This window comes from Natator depressus, chromosome 3, assembly GCF_965152275.1.
Source record: "Natator depressus isolate rNatDep1 chromosome 3, rNatDep2.hap1, whole genome shotgun sequence".
Lineage (NCBI taxonomy): Eukaryota > Metazoa > Chordata > Testudines > Cheloniidae > Natator > Natator depressus.
This window is the reverse complement of record NC_134236.1, coordinates 186,174,080-186,196,554: the sequence shown is the minus strand read 5'-3', so window position 1 is coordinate 186,196,554 and position 22,475 is coordinate 186,174,080. Positions and strand designations below refer to the sequence as shown.

The following is a 22,475-nucleotide window of genomic DNA, read 5'->3' as shown; positions in this document are numbered from 1 at the left end:
TACTTGGGGGAGCATAGCTATCAGAATTATACAGGGCAGAAAATTTATGAGTTTACCCTGTATAAGGTTTATATAGAGTAAAACAGATTTCTTTGTGGTTTGGATCCCATTGGGAACTGGGTATCTGGGTGCTAGAGATGGGAGCACTTTCTAAGCCGTTTTCAGTTAAGTCTGCAGTTTTGGGGGGATGTGGTTCAGACCCTGAGTCTGTGTTGGAGCAGACTGGCATGTCTGGCTCAACAAGGCAGGATTCTGAAGTCCCAAGCTGCCAGGGAAAACAGGCTCAGGGGTAGTCTCAGCACATCAGGTGGCAGTCCCAAGGGGGTCTCTGTGACCCAACTCATCACATGAGGGTCACTACTTGGCTCTCTATCCAGGCCCATCAATCCACTGGCTTTCCACTCATGCTGGTTTTATGGCATGGCAGGAACAGATTGTTAACTTCCTACCATGCAATCTCAGTGCACTTCCATAGGAAAAGAGGAAGGCCATTTTCTCTAGCCACTTAGCTCTCAGGCACCAGGGGATATTTAAATGTACAAAGTGAATCTGATTTGATCCTGAAAACCTTTCTTTTTGCACATAGTTTTTAAGCACACAAGTAGCCCCACTGCAGGGCAGGAAACAGCTCACCAAATTGAGGATGGCTCAGGTAAGATTTTCCAACTTCAGGCAGAGTCTATTTTCAGTGAATTTGCTTTTAAAAAATTGCAAAAATATTTCTATTTCTGTTAAATTATATGAAACTTTATTTGTTCTTGTTTCTGTGTTTAGGGACATATTGGAGTTTATAAAGTCAGCTCCATGCTGAGTGAAACTTGCAAAAGTAAGGTCAACTTTCAGAGGGGTATGGCAGTCATGAATGTGCCTGGGTAACTCCCAATGAATGGCAGCTAGGCAGGTGCAGTGATTAACAAAACTGATTCCTTAAGTATTTCCATCTATGAGCCTGTGTTTAATTGAACCCAGTGCTTGGTGGGCCATTGTTATTCATTCAATGTCTCTTCCCTTTGTGAAAGTGTCAGTCATATTATGATGTTTCCAGGACACAAACAAATAATCAAGAAACTGAAGCATTCCCACTCCCACCCCCCAGAAGAGTGTCCTTTAAAAGACATGGTGGGGGGGACATAGAGAGAGATTAGCCACAGTAGGAGGATGGTGTGGATCTTCCCTTTCTGTCCTCCTGGTCCCAGGATCTCTCTGTTACTTAACAGGCTGAACTTTTGGTGAGGAAAGAGACTGTGACCCAACCCAGCAGCCACCTCCTTGTGGGCCACCATACTTGTTGAGAAACACTGTATTTAAAAAAATGGCAAGGCATAGTAAATATGCTTCATCAGGCATGTACTGGTCTTCACAGACAAGGTCAACTCCCACACTGCTCTCCTGGGCAACACAGTATGGGGAGGAGGTAAGTAGTCCTCAGTGGTGAAAGAACAGGTGAAGGACTATTTAGAAAAGCTGGACATGCACAAGTCTATGGGTCCAGATCTCATGCATCCAAGGGTGCTGAGGGAATTGCCTGATGTGATTGCAGAGCCATTGGCCATTGTCTTTGAAAACTTGTGGCAATCGGGGGAGATCCCAAACGACTGAAAAAAGGCAAATATAGTGCCCATCTTTAAAAAAGGGAAGAAGGAGAACCCGGGGAACTACAGGATGGTCAGCCTCACCTCAGTCCCTGGAAAAATCATGGAGCAGGTCCTCAAGGAAACCATTTTGAAGCACTTGGAGGAGGGGAAGGTGATCAGGAACAGTCAACATGGATTCACCAAGGGCAAGTCATGCCTGACCAACCTGATTGCCTTCTATAACTGGCTCTGTGGATATGGGGAAAGCAGTGGACATGATATATCTTGACTTTAGCAAAGCTTTTGATATGGTCTCCCACAGTATTCTTGCCAGCAAGTTAAAAAAGTATAGACTGGATGAATGGAATATAAGGTGGATAGAAAGCTGGCTAGATTTTCAGGCTCAACAGGTAGTGATCGATGGCTCGATGTCTAGTTGGCAGCCAGTATCAAACGGAGTACCCCAGGGGTTGGTCCTGGGGCCGGTTTTGTTCAACATCTTTATTAATGATCTGGATGATGGGATGGATTGCAACCTCAGCAAATTTGCAGATGACAGTAAGCTGTGGGGAGAGGTAGATAAGCTGGAGGATAGGGATACGGTCCAGAGTGATCTAGGAAAATTGGAGGACTGGGCCAAAAGAAATCTGATGAGGTTCAACAAGGACAAGTGCAGAGTCCTGCACTTAGGACGGAAGAATCCCATGCACCGCTACAGGCTGGGGACCGACTGGCTAAGCAGCAGTTCTGCAGAAAAGGACCTGGGGATTACAGTGGATGAGAAGCTGGTTATGAGTCAGCAGTGTGCCCTGGGGCTGCATTAGTAGTAGCATTGCCAGCAGATTGAGGGAAGTGATTATTTCCCTCTAATTAGCACTGGTGGGGTCACATCTGGAGTATTGCATCCAGTTTTGGGCCCCCAAATACAGAAAGGATGGGGACAAATTGGAGAGAGTCCAGTGGAGGGCAACGAAAATAATCAGGGGGCTGGGGCACATGACTTATGAGTAGAGGGTGAGAGAACTGGGCTTGTTTAGTCTGCAGAAGAGAAGAGTGAGGGGGGATATGATAGCAGCCTTCAACTACCTGAAGAGGGGTTCCAAAGAGGATGGAGCTCGGTTGTTCTCAGTGTTGGCAGATGACAGAACAAGGAGCAATGGTGTCAAGTTGCAGTGGGGGAGGTCTGGGTTGGATATTAGGAAACACTATTTCTCTAGGAGGGTGGTGAAACACTGGAATGGGTTACCTAGGGGGGTGGTGGAATCTCCATCCTTAGAGGTTTTGAAGGCCCAGTTTGACAAAGCCATGGCTGGGATTGTTTAGTTGGTGTTGGTCCTGCTTTGAGCAGGAGGCTGGACTAGATGACCTCCTGAGGTCTCTTCCAACCCTAATCTTCTGTGGTTCTATGATTCTATGGTTGACATAAATAGATACACCTCATTATGTATAGAGCCAGGTCTAGTTCCTGCTGAGTTTAGTGGACTTACCTTTAGATTCTCAGCTCTCTACAAGCAATAGGAGTAGCTCCTTCTTTGTGGGTGTGTCTTTAAAAGTTATTAGGGGCATTCCCAGTAGTGGCTTCAGACAGGTTCATGGCCTATATATCCTTAGCTGAATGTTTCACCTGAGCCTGTATAATAGTTTTTAAGGTTGGACCTTGCAGAAATATGCCTAGAAGATGTATTTGCTGTTCCGTTTTGTAGGAAACTGGTCTCCCTGAGCATATTTTTTCACATATCACAACCTTACCTCACCCAATTTGTCTCTCTTGAGATTAATGTGGATGTTTAGGTGATTTATCAATGTATATCCTGCTACTAAAGCCAAGGAATCCGTAACTTTGAGGAGATTTACTCTGTTGGACTTCTGTATGTAGGCAGTTGCTCAGCACTACAGAAGAAGGTTTTGGAGTTTTATGAAATTTGGAGAATATTGTTACTGCATGAGAGGTTTTTCTTTTGTGAATTATCATGAGTCATAAAGCTTCTGTCTCTGTAGGTCAGTGGTGGTCAACCTGCGGCCCGAGGGCTTCACGTGGCCCATCAGGGTAATCTGCTGGCGGGCCATGAGACAGTTTGTTTACATCGACCATCCGCAGGCACATCCACCCACAGCTCCCAGAGGCCGCAGTTCCTGCAGCTTCCCGCCGCTCCCATTGGCCGGTAATGGTGAACCGCGGCCACTGGGAGCTGCGGGCAGCCGTGCCTGCAGATGGTCAATGTAAACAAACTGTCTCATGGCCTGCTAGCGGATTACCCTGATGGGCCACATGCATCCCGTGGGCCGCAAGTTGCCCACCACTGCTGTAGGTCATATTAAGATCTTTGGTTACACTTGTGTAACACTATTGTCTTCAGATTATAACCTCACTCTCACCTGTGCTTTCAATGGGACACTGAAAGTGGGACACTTCAAAGTGGACTCAAGTTAATTTAAGGCCAGCAGGGACCATTACGATCACCGAGTCTGACCTCCTGCAGAACACAGGCCACAGAACCTCATCAAGTCATTTTTGCATCAAGCCCACATTTTCAGTTTGAGCTATAGCATATATTTTAGAGAGATATCCTGCCTTTATTTAAAACCTTCAAGTGATGGAAATTTCACTGCACCCTTAGGCAAGTTGTTCCAGTGGCTAATTACTTTCACAGTTAAAACTGTGTCTCTTATTTCTAGTCTGAATTTGTCTAGCTTCAGCTTCCAACCAGTGCACCTTATTAAACCTTTTTCTGTGAGATTAAAGAGCTGCCTTCTACTACTCCATGATATTGTCCTTTGCTTATGCAACCAAGGATTGCATCTCTTGCCATGTAAATTCTTGATAATGTTATCAAATCACCTCTTAATCATCTCTTGGATTAACTAAGTAGCTTGATCTTCTTTAGTCTCTCACAATAAAACGATTTCTGGACATCAGATCATTCTTGTAGCACTTCTCTGAACCTTTCCCAATTCGTTAACATTATTTTTGAAGTGTGGGCACCAGAACTAGACCCAGGATTCCAGTAACGGTCTCGCTAATGCTGTATGCAAAGCTAATACCCCCTCCTTTTTACTCCTGCTTGATATCACTTCCCCCCACATTTATACATCCAAGGATTGCATTCACCTGCTTAGCTACACCCTTGCATGGGAGCTCATGTTCAATTGGTAAACTATCATAATCCTTAAGTCCTTTTCAGAGTCACTGCTTTCCAGGATAGTCAGCCAATTTATAAGTGTGACCTACATTCTTTGTTCCTAGATATGTGACCTTGCATTTGACTGTAGTAACACACATTGTTCAAATGAACCCATTTTACCAAGCGAACCAGGTCGGTCTGTAAAACTGACCTGTTCCCATCCATTATTTACCATTCTGCCACTTTTAGTGTCATATGCAAATTTTCTCCCAGCTCATTCATAAAGTTAATGAATAGCATTTGGCCAAGAACAGATCCCGGTGGGATTCCACTAGAAACACCCCTAATGGGTAATAATTCTCCATTTACAATTAGTTTTTGGAATCTATCAGTTAGCCAGTTTTTAGCCCATTTAAATGGGCTGCATGGACACAGGAGAACTGTACTCTATTTCTGACTCTGCCACTCATTGCTTGGTGACCTTGGACAAGTCACTTTACCTCTCTGACTTGTTTTAATAATAAATTAGTATCAGGTGCAACTGTTGGAACCTCACCATCAATAGCATTGTTTGCTAACAAGAAAGAACAGAATTTGCACTTGACCCTGAAGTGGTAATAGGAGTAAAAAGCAGCAAAAATGCCTTTTGGCACTGAAGTCAGCAGATAGGACACTGCATACATATAAGGAGAATATTACTTCAGTTAGGGCCATTTTTTACATAGTCAAGCGCAGTTAAAGGCTAAATGATTCCCAAAATATATGTTGAAGTCTCTCAGATTAGAGATTAGGATAGAATAACTGCTCTTAAAATTCTATTAGTTTCACTACACACAAGTAGTAAGATGTTGCTCCTTCTGGACCTCAGCACAGATATGTAGATGGAAGATGGTGACCCTGATAAGTCCTTTCATAAAGGGAAGAAGCTGAAGCCTTTCAGTTTTACATTCTGAATTATGCTACTTTCATCCTAATTTTCTTCTTTGTTGACCAATGTATATTATGGGATTTAGGGCAATAGCCAAAAGATAGTGATGAGCAATGAAGAACCTAAAATCCAGGGCAAAATCTATGACGTATTTTTCTTTCTGTTCAGAAACATTTCTGAGCGAGTGCTTATTACAGGGAAAAAGGATTTAGCCACAGTAGTTTTCTTTTCTCGATAGGAAGTGACTGTTTAACAAAAAAAACCCAATTCCTATTCAGAAGCACTAAGACAATCTCACAGGACATTTGCCCAAAGATACTGATTTCAATCCTCAGTTATGGCCAAAGACTCCTGGAATAGTCTCAGAAGTGACCCTGGGCTCCTTTCATTCTTGACCAGCTGTATACCAATCTGAACTCATGCACAACAAGGCTGCTTTAAATTAAGCCATTTGGAAATGGAACCCATGGACCAACAGGGCAGAGTGGGCTCACCATCCCATAAAGAATCCTTGGCTAGTTCCTGCTGCTCATGGCAGCTCCCTATATGGCACCAGCAGGAAGGAGTGGATGGTGTAGAAGCCACCATGTTGGCTCTACATCACAAGCAATTATACCTACACTGAGATGATCTTCCCATGCCTAGCTATATCAGAATGATAAATTGTTCTGTGCCAGCTACCTGACATAAACCAACAGCACCACACAGTAGGATCTGGCCCAGTGTGTTTAAGCGGCAGAATCTAAGCAGTAGGGACTGGTCAAGACAAGTTAAGGGGCCAGAATTTCTATTTTTGAGCATCCAGTTCTTCCAGTGACTGCAGTGGGAGATAGAGCTAGATTATATATTTTTGAGCACTAATGTAACTACTATACAAGAAGTATTTAGAATAGATCTCTCAGTGAACAGAATTTGCTTTTGGAATCAGTTCACATATCTCATGAAATGCATCATTAAAAGAAAGCAAACAACTATGGGATTAAATAATTTATTACCGTTGCTAAAATGAACACAGATACTTGATACCCAGTTGTATGCAGAACTGTAAAAAAATAGTTTTAATACAGTATCAAAATTTACACAAGTGTAACGTCAAAAGACCAGTGTCCCTTGAATTAGCCCCTGCAGGTAAATACTACTCTTTTACTCCCCTCCCCCCCCATGTTATAGGAATACAACAATTTAAGTTTAATGATAAAACTGCTTGAGAGAAAAATATGGAAATGTAACAAGCATTTTTTTTTTATATATAAGAACTATTTTAAAAATGCCATGTTTCAAAATTAAAAAACCAGATTCTGCAGTCCTCACTCAAGGAAAAGGAATCAACAAGAGTTGTGCCTGAGAAAGGAATGCTGGATTGGAGGCCTTACACCTCTGTTGAATGGTACCAAATAAAATGACAGAACAGATATAATTACTGCCACAAATTAATCCATAACAGTTTTCTGAAGACAGGAAGCTGATTTTACACTACCATATAAAAAAGGTTGCACAGCAGCCCAACTACATTCCACTTCCAACAAACCAGTATACAACATATAACAAGCCCACAAAAACCAGAGAATATCACCTTTGAATCAAATTTTAGTAATCAAGAACAAACCCAAAACCTGGGAATTGTTGCATTCCTATTTTTTGATGCTCAGCTATGGTAAAAAGTTAAGCAACAGCATTCAGTCACAAGCCTGTCGCACATTCATACAAGAAAGTATTTGTTGCATTTAGATATACACAAAATACCTATCATAGCATTTCAATACACGCAATCAAATGTTATACACACAGAAAAAAATTAAACTAAGCACATCTAGGGCACCTCCTGGTCAAAACTCAGGCAATCTGAACAAGAGCTTTTAGCCTCAGAATAAATTAAAGACATGCTTTGAGAAGAATAAAAGTTTTATTTGAAAGAACATTACAGTAGGCAAGGAAAGCTTTTCATAAATGCAGTGCAATCTTTTAGACTCATTTTTCTTAAATAAAACAGCATGTCTCTAAACTAAATGGTAGAAATTAGCATTGGCAATTGGAAAATGCTCTCAGAAAAGAACTCTGATGGTGGTTTTGGTTTGAGGTCTTAAATATTGTTACCTCAGTGTTCTATTCGCAGGGTGCTGCCCATCATGTATGTTTCCAGGAGGCGTGCACCGAAGAGAATGCAAAAAGTCTATCTTCACTTTCATTTATAAAGAAATTGTGTTTTGCTACATGTACTGTAGTTTTTGCTACACTACTGGCTGGTTAGGAGATTTTATTGTCTTTTAGCACCTCAAAATGCAAGTATTCTAAAAAAAAGTAATTTCAGCTGCAAATTGCCTAAGCACCATTAACTAATACTGTTGACTGAAGCGTGAGCTACCAAGTAACTGACTTTCCTGTAACTGTGATGACTCAAGGCACAGTTTTTTGGTGTCTCTCCACTCTGGTGAAAAACTCCTGCTAAACCTAATCTAAAATTCATTCAGACTCAATGAAGGTTCACCATAACTGTCTCTTAAAAAAAAACATTTTTGTGTATCTCCTGCAGAATACCAATTATGTTTTAAATAAGAAGCATTCAGATCTTTTCATTCTGAGTGTGTAGTTTTGAATGACAATGCCATGGCTAAGAGGCAGAGTTTAACTATACAGTATACTGAAATGACAGTGCCAGGACTCTAGGGTACATAACTGTTGTCTGAAAGACTTTTATGAAGAAGCTGTGCCAATTTTCAAAGCAGTAGTGTAGTCAAGAGTAAACAGAGTTTACCCATTTCTCAGTCAGAGAGTATGGAGTTTAGGTCAGTTTATCCACTTTTTTTTAATCACTTCACCACTGTCTCAAAGAAGTCATGTATACTGCATGTAGACATCCTGTTGTCAGCTGAGAAGTTACTGTGGATAGAGTAAGCTCCCTCTATCCGTCACTGGCCATTTAAACTTTATCTTCTGAGAGAGGTGACACTCAGGTCCTTTTACATAGGTCCTTTATACTGATTTCCTGACAAATGTTGTCTAATTCCAGGACATGAACCTGCAGCATCTCCAAGCTTCCGCCACACAACCTAAAGGCAAGTGATAGAAAGAGATGTCAGCTATATCATCCAACCAAAAGTGGATTTGTGTATCTGTATGCATTATATACATACAATTATGTATATATACATACAATTATGTATATATACATATATAATTATGTATTATATAATTGTGTGTATATATATATAATATATATATATATATTATATATATATACACACACACACACACACACCAGGCAGCATAGACAGAAATAGAGGCAGAGAGACAAAGGAAGAAGGAAGAATAAATTTGGAAGGAGATACAGTATTTTCATTTTTGACCATCTGTTACTTTAGAAGTCTGTTCAGGAGCAATGTCTGTCCTGAAAACAAGGGCCAGGTTTGGAAATCTTTATGCAATCATTTATTAGGCGAAACTCCCATCAAAGTCAATTTCAGGCACACAGGCCCCAATGCAGCAAAGAGTTTAAGCAAGTGCTTAGCTTTAAGAACATGAGTAGTCCCATTGAAATCAACAGAAGTGGTCCTATACTTAAAGTTAAGCACATACTCCAGTGCTTTTGCTGGATCAGGGTCACACATGATTTAGTAAGAATTTTCAAGTTTTTTCATAGTGTGGACTACATGTGAACAAATTTGCTCCTTGTCCTCACCTCTGTTCCCATTCATGATTGTATTAAATACATGCCACAACTACAACAACTGTTAGCACAGAAGGTAATATTAGGAAAGCATTTAGTGTATTCTTAGTTGGCTTTTAATGAAGTTTACAAATAGGAAACAAGAACAGTTAGCAACACATGACTTGGCATCTTTCTCTGGACCACCAAGAAGCAAGCAATGCATCATTGGACAAGATTGGTTATTAGAAAGAGAAATAGAAGACAAGGTCAGAAGTAAAGATGAAATATGGGAGTACAAATTCAAGCACAGGGCTGTGAAGGGATTTGTCTTTGGACCAGTTGGATGGGCCCAAACCAAGACTCCAGACCCCATCACCCTCTGAATTTTGTGTTCCAAATTGGTCCCACATTGTGGCCTGAGCTCATGTCTGATTTGAAGGAGGTGGGTGGAATTAACAAAAAAGGCCGTTCCTAACAGAACAGTAACAGTTAACATCATGGAAAACATGTTGATAACCAGAGACCAGTGTCATACCTATAGCACAGTAATTGACACCTATAGGCTAGTTTCACAAAGGGACTTAAGTGTCCTGATGCCTCTAGAGTGAGGCAGCAGTGCATATACTGAGACGCAGAAACGTAGGTGACTTTTACTGCAAAAACTTAGGCACCTGCTGGGTTAGGCGGCAGGTGAGTGGGAGGCTGCAAATCACAGTGGTGCCTAAATCTGGGATTTAGGCACCTAACTACCACTTTAGGTCCCAAAGTCCCAGATTTAGGTGCCACTAGGATTCACAAAATCCCCACTTAGCTGCCCCCTAACCCTCAAACGTAGTTGGTACCAAACTTTTTGCTGCAAAAGTTCCCTAGTCACCCAGCAATTGTGAGGAGGGGGGCGGATTAAAAAGCAGTTCCCTCAAAACTTTTAGCCCAGTGGTTAGGATGTGAAAGATGCCCAATTCCTCTTTATTTTTCAAGAGAGTCATTGGAGCAGGGGGACTGGAATGCCCTATCTACCAGGATATAGAGCCATTCTCACACTGTCTCCAGCTCAGTGACTTCAATTATTTAGCAAAGTGGAACAGCTTCAACTGGCGAGACTGAGGGAGATTCACATCAGACTATCCCATAGCTCAGTGGTTAGGGCCCTCACCTGAGAGGTGATAGATCTCTGTTCAAAACTCTTTTCATCAGGTGCTGGGGAGACTTGAATGGGGGTTAATATCAGAATCTGAATCAGACAACCACATGGGATCTGTCGTTACCAGCAGCCACCTTTGCTTACGTGTAGAAAGCAACCTATATGCGGGCCTTGAAGCTATTCCAGCATATTGAGTTTGGTACTAGTTAGGATTTTCACTGGCACCTGTCTGAAGACATAGAGCAATATGGGCCAAGCATCTCAGGAGTGGCTGCAAATACCCACATTTGCGCCCACAAAGGCACATTTCCCCTCAATCAAGTAATTGTATGTGGAACCTCATTTGTGTGGGCATGTCTAAACGAGCAGATATGCCCCAGCGTGCTACACAGTAACTCTACAGTGCTCCAGCAAGCCATGCACTAAATAGCAATGTGGACACTGCTGTGGCATGCTAGAAGTTTCCTAGTGAGCCCTGATATACTGTTGATAACAGTAGTATTTCAATAAGCACTAGGGAACTTCGTGAGCAGTAGCATGGTCCACCTGGACAGTTAGCGTGCAGCACGCTGGAGCACCTCAGATATATGTTGCAGCAAGCTGGGCGGAAGGTCTCATGCTTTTGAAAGCCAGCTCACAGTAGCTAATATGAGAGAATAACTCCAAATGTATCTATGATTGTTACTTGTGATAAGACAGTGGCTTGAGGCGCCAATGAAAAAAATCACACGTTTCACTGTACTAAGCACTGTACAAACGCAAAGTAAAAGATCTATTTAAATGTTATGTAGACACCCAATGTGAATAAAAAGAGGAATGTGTTAGAAATGGTGTCTTTTCCTCTTGAGGAACTGGCATAATTTCCATCATTAGTGTGGAATGCACATGCATCCTGAGGGGAGAATGTGCCCCTTCGTGTAAGTTAGCGGAATCCTTAGGGATGGAAAGTGTGCTGAAAACATTACAAGGCCTTCATATTCTGTGATGCAGACTTTTTATAAACTGAAAAACCACATAGTAGATAAATATTTTTAAAAATAAAACCAAACTTTTCAGATTTGACTATGACTTTGGGGTCTCAACAGTTAGAGTGCCCAACCTGAGATATGTCAGAGGGCTGACCACCTACCCTCTGAAAATCAGGTCCTTTTAAGATGTCCCAAACTGAGCGCCTAAAAATTATGGTAACCCCCCCAAAATCAACAGTGACTATTGAAAACCCTGACCCAGAACACAGAGGCAAAATGATCACATGACAAACATTTCACCTAACCCCGACTCCCCCCCGCCAAAAAAAAAAAAAAAAAAACCAGGAGTAAAGTAATGATTCTGTAAGTCCTAGGAAACTAGTGAAAATTAAAACAAAAGAATAATTAGCTAATCAAAGGCTTGCTCTTCATCTGAATACCCAGGGATAACCTGAGGAGAAACAAAAATTTAAAAAGTTTAAAGAATATATCTAAGCAATAATGGAGTAAAAACATTTAGCTTTTCCCTGCTGAGCAGATGGGAAAAAAAAAAGTATTTTTAAACAAAAATATTAAATTTTAAACTCAAAACATACGTGCATTGGGAAGAAATGGTTGTGTCAGATATAATACATGAACATTTCAGATATGAAATTATGAAACTATTGGGAAGTTTTATGGATAACTATAATAATATTTATAATTTAGAAAATATTTTTTATCCATAAATCGTAAAGCTCCGTGTACAGGTGGGTAATTATCACTAACATTTTATAGATGGGGAAACGAAGGCACCAAGATGTTAATATACCTGCCCAATGTCACACAGAGATTAGCTATCTTTTAACATCCTAGTCTTGATGACAAAACTGAGAATAAAACCCAGGTCTCCTGAGTCCCATTCTAGTGTCTTATTCACTGGACCACATTCTCTTTTTATAGATATATATTTATATATTATAACAAAACATGCTGACCGAAGTGTAACAATTATTTAGTTCATAAAAATTCAGTAAATTATATTATTGAAAAATCAGAGTATAATTGGCTTCATTTTCAAATGAAAACTTTAAAGGCACATTGTCAGCAATTTTTAAATATTAATAACCTGGGTACAAATATTGTTTCAGGTTTCAGTACAGAATACAAAATTAAGCACATTAAACTTACATTGCACATTTCTCTGACTATAGCTTTTTCTGTCTCACTAAGGTCATGATCATATTCTTTACCATGCTGCCGATCTATATTTTCCTGAGCTTCCAAGACCTGGGTATGTTAAAAAAAAAAGTAAATTTTATTTTACAAATGGAATTTGTTCTTCAACTACAATAAGAACATTAAGAAATTTAACCTCTAAAAAGGCCTTTTCAGGGTAAGAATATGCATGTGTAATTGAATAATAGATTTAAGTGTAATGAAGCAGATCAGAGTATGAGTCAGCACACAATTTCCTCCAGTATACAATGAAATTGGACTAGATTTAAAAACTTGATGCAGAAATTACTGGGTGAGGTTCTATTGCGTCTGTTACGCAGGAGGTCAGAACAGGTGATCCTAATAGTCTCTTTTGGCCTTAAGCTGTGAAAAGGGCTGTACCTTACATCAGTACTATAACCTACATGGAACATGTCTACAGTAGAACCTAAAAGATATAAACACCAGAGTTACGGACTTACCAATCAACCGGACACCCTGTGAAACTGGAAGTCATCAATCAGACAGTAGTGCAGAGAAAAAAGGAAAAAAAAAAAGCAAATACTGTACTGCCTTGGGGCATTAGACCCGAGGCTCTGGGCCTCAGCCACGGGGGGGGGTTGGGATGGCAGGGGCGGGGGGGGGCAGGGTCGGTCTCCAGGCGGACGGGGGGGCTCAGGGGTTCTGACCCTCGGGAGCACTGTGGCTCCATTTCCGGCTTCAGCTCTGCAGGGGGTGTCAGGGCTTGGGGCTTCAGCCCCATAGCTCTGCTCCCGGTTTCAGCCCCGGGGGTGCCGGGGCTTGAGCTACGAGGGGAGTGCCAGTTTCAGCCCCAGAGCTCCCCCTGTAGCTAAAGCCCCAATCCCCCCACACACACACACCTGCTGAAACCAGGAATGGAGCTGCTGGGCTGTAGCCCTGAGCCCCAGCACCCTGCCCCAGCTGAAGCCAGGAACAGAGCTGTGAGGCTGAAGCCCCGATCCCTGGTCCCACAGGCACCAACTCCCTGGTGAAACCAGGAGCGGTCTGGTGCTTCGCACAGGGCAGCTTTGGGGCTGAAGCTCTGAGCCCCAGTGCCCCCCACGAGGCTGAAACCAGGAGCTAAGCTGCAGGGCTGAAATCCAAGTCCCAGCACTCCCCCCAGATCTAAAGCCCTGAGCTCTGGTGCTCCCGGGGGGTAGATGCCCTGAGCCCCCTGCCGGAAGCCCTGGTGGCCCCTAAGGTCAGAAGCTCCAACACACACACCCTGCTGGGAGTCCTGACCCTCCGCCTCCACCCTGCGGTTTCAGCCCCAATTCCCCCCCCATGTCTGAAATCCATCACGTCTTTTTGAGAGTTACTATAATTTCAGAGTTACAGCCCCCATTCCCAAGGTGTCCGTAACTCTGAGGTTCTACTGTATCTCTCTGTATCTCATGGAAATATGGCTTTTGGGTGATAAAACAATTCTGGCCATTACATAAAAGCATATGCTTCCATATGAAATGTTCACAGAGTTATTTCATATGTAACCTTGTTATGTAGTCTTTAACCAGGCAAAACTCCCAAAGAAAAGGTTGATTCTATTTGGGAAAAAACACTCAAAGGGAAGGATAACCACCTTTAAATCCCTCCTGGCCAGAGGAAAAACCCTTTCACCTGTAAAGGGTTAAGAAGCTAAGATAACCTCACTGGCATCTGACCAAAATGACCAATGAGGAGACAAGATACTTTCAAAGCTGGAGGGGGAGGGGGGAAACAAAGGGTCCTCTCTGTCTGTATGATGCTTTTGCCGGGACCAGAGCAGGAATGCAGGTCAGAACTCCTGTAAAGAGTTAGTAAGCAATCTAGTTAGATATGTGTTAGATTCTGTTTTGTTTAAATTGCTGATAAAATAAGTTGTGCTGAATGGGATGTATATTCCTGTTTTTGTATCTTTTTGTAACTTAAGGTTTTGCCTAGAGGGATTCTCTATGTTTTGAATCTGACTACTCTGTAAGGTATTTCCCTTCCTGATTTTACAGAGGTTTTTCTTTTACTTTTTCTTTAATTAAAATTCTCTTTTAAGAACCTGATTGCTTTTTCATTGTTCTTAAGATCCAGTGGTTTGGGTCTGTGTTCACCTATGCAAATTGGTGAGGATTTTTATCAAGCCTTCCCCAGGAAAGGGGGTATAGTGCTTGGGGGGATATTTTAGGGGGGTAGATGTTTCCAAGTGGGCACTTCCCCTGTTATTTTTGTTAGACACTTTGGTGGTGGTAGCATAAGGTCCAGGGACAAAAGGTAAAACAGTTTGTACCTTGGGGACGTTTTAACCTAAGCTGGTAAAAATAAGCTTAGGGGGTCTTTCATGCAGGTTCCCACATCTGTACCCTAGAGTTCAGAGTGGGGAAGGAACCTTGACAGGATTTGATTCAAATAAAAAAATCCATGCCATTCACTCAGCCCTACTAATTTAATATTGGTTACTGGAAGTTAACCTCTTCCCATTTAGGATTGAGGATTTAGTGCAAATGTTCTACTTGTCACAAGCAAGAGTGGTATTGATGCTTTCCATTTTACTGGCTAATTAGTCATCTTCTTCCTGTAAATATGCACAAAAACGATGGGCCCATTGACATCAATGTGCTTTGGACTAGGCCATTGGGATTTGGATTCAGGCGAGGATCCTGATTCAGCAGAGCACTTACACACATACACTTAACTTTGAAGTCAATGGAATTTAAACACATGCTTAACTTAAGCATGTGCTCAAGTGCTTTACTAAACTGAAGCTTGGGGGGGCACCTTTCTCAGATACACCGCATAGGAGCTGATTTTTTGTGTGCTCTGGAGAATTGCATTTAAAATCAACTTAGTGCTTAATAGATTTCAGTTTTGAGGAAAACAAAGTTCTAATTTATTTTATTTTTGCTAAATATATATGAGGTGATGGTGAAAGGTGCTACTCTCTTCTATGTTCTGAGTCACTGAGGTACAAACCCTCAGGATGTAACTCGCCCTATATAGACAATTGTTAAAGGGTCTGTGGGGGTTAAGTCACTCCTGAATGGAAAGTAAAACTTTCCAAAATTCCTTTATGTTGCAGAGCATCTGCACAAAAGGAGGGTCAGTGGCCAACCTCACCTTACACTGTGGGTATGTCTACATAGGAATAAAAAACCCATGGCTGATCTGGGTCAGCTGACTCAAGCTCCTGGAGCTCACGCTGCAAGGCTGAAAAATTGCTATGTAGATGTTCAGGTTTAGACTGCCGCCAGAACTTTGGTGATGGTGGCGGGTCGCACAGCTTGGGCTCCAGACCAAGCCTGAATGTCCACACAGAGATTTTGAGCCCAGACAGCCCAAGCTCCACAAGCCCGAATTGGCTGACCCAGGCTAGCTCCTGCTATGCCACAGGAGCTATCCCTATGTATCCCTGTGTAGACATACCCTCAGTGATCCTAAGTCAGGAGCCTTAGGCCTGGTCTACAGTTAGGGCCTGTAAACCAAATAAAAGGTGTAACGGCAACATGCACAAATTAAAGTACATTACCCCCAAGTGGATGCTCTCACTCAGAAGTAAAGGATTAAGTTACAGCAAATTAAGACCACTTTACTCCTGAGTGACATCAGCCACACGGGGGTTTAATGTGCTTTAAATTGTGCACATGGACTTCATGCATTTAGTTGATTCATCTTAACTTTCCTTAGTGCAGACATTCCTGCAGAAGTTTTACCAGCATAACCATGTCAATTGAGGAGAGGGGGTGATTTTTTAATCAAATAATTATACCAGCGTACACACACACACACAGAGTTATATTGATCAAAAAAGACTAATACTGGTATAGCTTATTCCCCTTCCTGTGCTGGAATAAGCTACACCAGAATAAGCACTTTTATACTGCTATTGTAATGCAGTTATAGAAGTTTTTAATGAATTAACTAGACCATAGAATCATAGCATATCAGGGTTGGAAGGGACCTCAGGAGGTCATCTAGTCCAACCCCCTGCTCAAAGCAGGACCGATCCCCAATTAAATCATCCCAGCCAGGGCTTTGTCAAGCCTGACCTTAAAAACTTCTAAGGAAGGAGATTCCACCACCTCCCTAGGTAACGCATTCCAGTGTTTCACCACCCTCTTAGTGGAAAAGTTTTTCCTAATATCCAACCTAAATCTCCCCCACTGCAACTTGAGACCATTACTCCTTGTTCTGTCATCTGCTACCACTGAGAACAGTCTAGAGCCATCCTCTTTGGAACCCCCTTTCAGGTAGTTGAAAGCAGCTATCAAATCCCCCCCTCATTCTTCTCTTCCGTAGACTAAACATCCCCAGTTCCCTCAGCCTCTCCTCATAAGTCATGTGTTCCAGTCCCCTAATCATTTTTGTTGCCCTCCGCTGGACTCCTTCCAATTTTTCCACATCCTTCTTGTAGTGTGGGGCCCAAAACTGGACACACTACTCCAGATGAGGCCTCGCCAGTGTCGAATAGAGGGGAATGATCACGTCCCTTGATCTGCTGGCAATGCCCCTACATATACATCCCAAAATGCCATTGGCCTTCTTGGCAACAAGGGCACACTGTTGACTCATATCCAGCTTCTCGTCCACTGTAACCCCTAGGTCCTTTTCTGCAGAACTGCTGCCTAGCCATTTGGTCCCTAGTCTGTAGCAGTGCATTGGATTCTTCCGTCCTAAGTGCAGGACTCTGCACTTGTCCTTGTTGAACCTCATCAGATTTCTTTTGGCCCAATCCTCCAATTTGTCTAGGTCCCTCTGTATCCTATCCCTACCCCCCAGCATAGTTTTTAAAAAAAACAGTGTAGTTTTAAAAAAAATCAGTAAAAATATCTAATGTAGACAAGGCCTTGCACAGGGGCTGAGACAGCAACAAAGGACTGTGTTTAAGTACAGAGATTCCAGGAGAGTCCAAGGCTTATCTATACACAAAAGTTTCCCCACTTTGTAGATACCAGTGTAGTTAAAGTGGAACAATCCCATTACTGAGTGTTGTTGGTATAAAGGGTTCTTCTACTGGTATAGCTATTCCTATATGGAAAGGGAATAAGCTCTACCTGTATGCTAGTATTACTGTGTTTATACTAGGACTTGTACCACCCCTAACCAAAACAGTTATACTGGTAACTTTCCAGTACAGACCAGGCCCAAGACAGATAGAGGTCCAAGTGAGCAGCCTCTTGGAGACAGGGCAGTGGAGGGAGTTGCCTTGTGTGTTGTTTGTGACCACCTCTGTTCAAGGGATCATGACTTGTGTACATTTTTCAGTTTGGCTGAAAGGAAGAAATTTTATTTAACTGGATAAAATGTAGCGCACACAGGGAAATGCCTAGCATCATTCATCTCTATTTCTGCTTGCTGATACAATTCCTATCAGGATAAAAGCAGGGGCAATACAGCACAGAAAACAAAATTTTGGATACATCTAACCATTTTAATAACCCTAATGAGTACTTTACCACTGTAAACACATCCACTTACACTAGCTATCAGACACTGTCAAAAGCATGTTGATAATTGTTCCAATCAAAGCGATTTGACAGAGGCTATACAGAGCTAACTACAATAATCTTATTTTGTAAATCCACATGATCTCTAGGCTAAATTGTTTTGTGCAGCTTTGTTTTCCCCATAATGACAGCAGGTGAAATTCACCCATCCTTGGAGGGCACACACAAGACCTTTGGTGCTGCTGAAATATGCACTTCTCAAGCACAAAGGAAACTGAATGGCTTCCCCACCCCTGGATACTACAGGGCTGGGATTTGTACTGCCCCCAAGCAGACTGGGTGTAGATGGTGGCAGGGCAGACTAGGGGAGCAGCCCCATGAACCTCAATTATGTGCAGGTGGCAGGAGGCTAGTCCTAAGCTAGCGTAGTGGATGCGGGGAGACTACCCGAACCCTTATATTCTGATGAAGGAATGGCTTTCCCTGCCACAACGCCTACACATTTCACCAGCATAAAAGCTGTTTACTCAAGCTTTATGTAGGATAATTCAATGTCACCCATCCACATGTAGGATAATTCTCCTTTCCACTAACCAACAAATATTGTCAAATCAATAATACTCAGTACTTACATAGCACTTTTCATCTTCAAGGAGCTTAACCAATTCTGAGTCCAATATTGCTCATCTTACTCAGGCAAAACTCACACTGACTTTACTGGCAATTTTGTCTGAGTGAAGAATGCAAAACTGGGACCCTTAAGTAACTAATTTATCCTTACATCATTGCCTGGTATGGCAGGTAAGGCGTTACAGTGAGTATTATTCCTGTTTTCAAATGAGTAAGCTGTGTAAGAATGATTTGCCTACACCTCACAGAAGGTTATCACTATCAGACCTGGGAGTTCCTGGTTCGATGCTCAGACCATTAGGTCAGGCCTTGTCCAAACTGCCCCGAAAGGACAAGAGATTTCTATTGCATAGCTGATGCATATACAGTGGTGGGAACATGTACTTGCACAGTTGCCATATGAAATCTCATGATATGCTAGATACCTCCTGATAGCTCATTGTAACATTTTGTTTCATTAAGGGAAGTAGTTGCTGCTAAAGTCACAAAGGGCCAGACTGTGAGCCTTCTGCTCACATAATTCCTTAGAAGTCAACAGGACTACTTCCTGTGTGTTCACCAAAGTAAGTAAGAGGTTCACAATCTGGACCCAGGTTAGCATGAGAACTAAAGAGAGATTTACTCTACCTTACAGAATGACTCAGATTATCGTGCATTGTTTTCAGCACTACATAGTAGGTATATCACACTCTGAAAACACATGACAAAGTCCATACCATGCTTGTGCATACTGTATAATTTGGTTTCATTTTTATAAAAAAATGTTTGTGATATTCATATTAATCACCTTATACTATAGCAGAGAATACATCTAGTTCACAGATCTCTTGTGGACCCTTCATCATAATCATTGTCATAAAAGAAAATAGGTATAATTTACTATGGGAACACAATGGAACCCATTGTGCTAGACACTGTACGCTCACAATGGAGACAGTCCCTGACCCAAAGAGCTCACACTCTAAGTACATGAGTGAAACAAAAAATAAATGTTGTATATGAAGATATTGCAGTGATATTGCTCTAAGTACAATGGAACATATGTCAAAGAACATACGTAACATTCTGCATATACTGTATGGGAGTGTGTTACCTTAATAGCATTTACCACTGCTTCAGGCTGCTGAGAAGGTGAGACATGTCCACTGAAGCTAGCTGGATGGTTTGGAGAGCAGTAACTCCCATCTGCCCCTGATGGCATCCTAAGGGGACCCTTAGTAGAAAATTAAAAACTATTTAATAATGAAAGGTGTTTGTAACTAATTAAGCAGATGTAAATTTTTTAAAAAGTCAGTTTATCATGTGAGCATGGAGGGCATATTTCATTCAAAACCTCTCTCTATCTCTGTGCCATGCTACTTTCAATAATAAAAAGATCTGAATTAAGTCTAAAACACCTCAGCTACATTGAGCAAATTGCCTGAGTTTGATTCTCGAAAGATACTCGTTACCCTTGTGAGTGGTCACCTACTGTCACGGAGAGGAAACCTGGTTAAGTGGTTAGAGCACAAGGCAGAATCTGGTGCTTTGGCTCTATTCTCAGCTTTGCCACTAACTTAGCATCTGCAAGGTGTTCTACCAAGGTCTGTCTGTGCAGAGCAGCTTGCTGTCCTGGAGCCTCACTGAAATCTTGAGCATGCCACTGAACTTTTCTGTGGCTCAGTTTTCCCATCTGGGAAATTAGGATACTTACTGACAGTCTTCAGAAGGGTGTTGTGAAGCTTAAAAGGGAAACAGTTTTGACCCCAAATATACTTGTCACCGTTCAGGGCAACTGCACCTGTTTTCACCTCCATGGTCCAGCTCCTCAGCTGTCACCTCTCTTGGGAAGAGACCTGTGTCTCTCTCCCTCCTGACCAGGGTTTTTCCAAGCTGCACAGTTCCCTGCCTACACTGAGTTCCCAGCAAGTCAGACTACCTACGCAGGCCTGCTTTGCTTTCTCCTCAGAGGCTATACACAGAACAATTGCCCTCAGTTAAAAAAGTTTCCACACAGCCCATTCTGAGCAAACACATATATTTTTAAGGTGAAGGCATTACAAAGGAAACATATTACAACAATAAACAAAACCTACACACATGCTAATAAGCTTAGCAGAGATTATCCCAGTTCCAGCAAGGGCTCAGGAAGGATTCAGTCCATGAAATCCCACCAAGGGGTTCTTCTGTGGTCACAAGTTCAGAACAGCTTTTGTTCAGAACAAGCACACCCAGGACTCAGAGTCACTCATTTATACAGTTTGGGTCTTTGGTCTTGGGACCCTGGGAACAGATAATCAGCAAAGGTCCCCTCCTCAGGGTGAAACTTCAAAAGATGAGCTCTTGTATACCCAGAGAAGGTATATTCCCCTGGAGATTTTCTGGGAAACCCACCTAGCTTTGTTTGTCCCATAAGTTCATTTTTGTCTGGCACATTGTTTTAAGTAGTCCTTTGATGCTCATAACACTTCCCAGGGTTTACACTGGTCACATCTCCCCTACTGAAGTTACATAGAATTGCACATTAACACAAACTTTGCATTTTGAATACAATGGACTCCAAAGGTACTTAAACTTAATTCATTAAGGTTTTTTTTCCCCAGGATTTTGCAGGAAAGCACTGTATCCGTCACAGTAGGTTTTGAGAATGCCTAACCTCAATCAAAATGTTTCCATGAGTGGGGGGTTGGATTTTTTAATTCCAGTTAAATTGACTGGGAAGAGTTAAAATTTTGGAACATTCCCCTGTAGAGTTTGCAGCCCAAATACTGCTGTGTCTTATTTGGAGAGGAGCAGTGTGAGTGGGGAAAGATACATGACTCCTGATTTATCCTTTCCCCACTTTAAACATATGCAGTCTGCTGAAGATAAAGTGACAGGTGGTCCCTCGAAAGTCACCTGCATTCTCTCCCTGCTTGTGCAATGGCATCAAATGTTACCAGCCTTGGAAGCAGCTCCCATTTATGGAGATATGGCTCAGACAGCAGCCTGGCAAGTCCATCTTTCTCTTTACTTGTGGCCTGTGGCATTCAAAAATGCCATGGGTAGCTCAGTAGTGGATCTTCTGCCACTCTGAGAGGAGCGTAGACTTCAGGTGAGTAGGGGAATGAGGCAGTGAAGGAAAAGGGAAGGCGATGAAAGGAATTTTAAAAAGCGTAACAATACAAAAACTCAAAAGAAAAAAAGAAAAAAAAACCCACAGCAAACAAACAATGGAACAGAGACAGAAATGGATAGGGGAGAGGGAAAGCCAAGAGAGTAGCAGCTGTCCTGACATGAGAAGATGCAGGATCCATCTACACTGCAATAAAAAACCTGTGGCACCAGGTCTCAGAGCCTGGGTCAACTGACTCAGGGTATGTCTATACTTACCAGGGATCGACGCTGTGGCGATCGATCCACCCGGGGTCAATTTAGTGGGTCTAGTGAAGACCCACTAAATCGACTGCAGATAGCTCTCCCATCGACTCAGGTACTCCACTGGAACGAGAAGCATAAGGTAAGTCAACAGGAGAGTTTCTCTCATCGACCCAGCGTGGTGTAGACACCGCAGTAAGCTGACCTAAGCTACATCCACTCCAGCTATGTTATCATGTTATTGTGTAACCTAGGTCGACTTAACCCTATGGTGTAGACTTGTCCTCAGTCTCACAGGGTTTAGGCTGCAGGGCAAAAATTGCACTGTAGAAGCTTGGGCTCAGGCTGGACCCCAGGCTCTGAGACTCACCGTCCATATAGGCTCCAGCCCAAGCCTGAACATCCACACTGCAACTTTTAGCCCCACAGCACGAGCCCCATGCACCTGAGTCAGCTGACCTGGGCCAGCCGTGGCCATGCCACAGATCTTTTACTGCAGTG

General features: G+C 42.3%; 1 protein-coding gene across 6 annotated transcripts in view; it reads right to left on the bottom strand.

The window, feature by feature from the left end:
• Nucleotides 1-6,780: 6,780 nt before the first annotated feature.
• Nucleotides 6,781-22,475, bottom strand: part of CCDC85A (coiled-coil domain containing 85A) — a 195,934-nt gene continuing 180,239 nt past the window's right edge. For 2 of the 6 annotated variants that reach the window (XM_074949491.1, XM_074949492.1), the window contains one exon: nucleotides 6,781-8,671. In XM_074949491.1, coding sequence (XP_074805592.1) covers nucleotides 8,582-8,671 — 90 coding nt within the window. In that variant the 3' untranslated portion in view covers nucleotides 6,781-8,581. Of the gene's footprint in view, nucleotides 8,672-12,549; nucleotides 12,649-19,731; nucleotides 19,852-22,475 lie in introns of those variants that run through there. The other 4 variants (XM_074949488.1, XM_074949489.1, XM_074949490.1 and 1 more) reach the window with 4 other exon arrangements.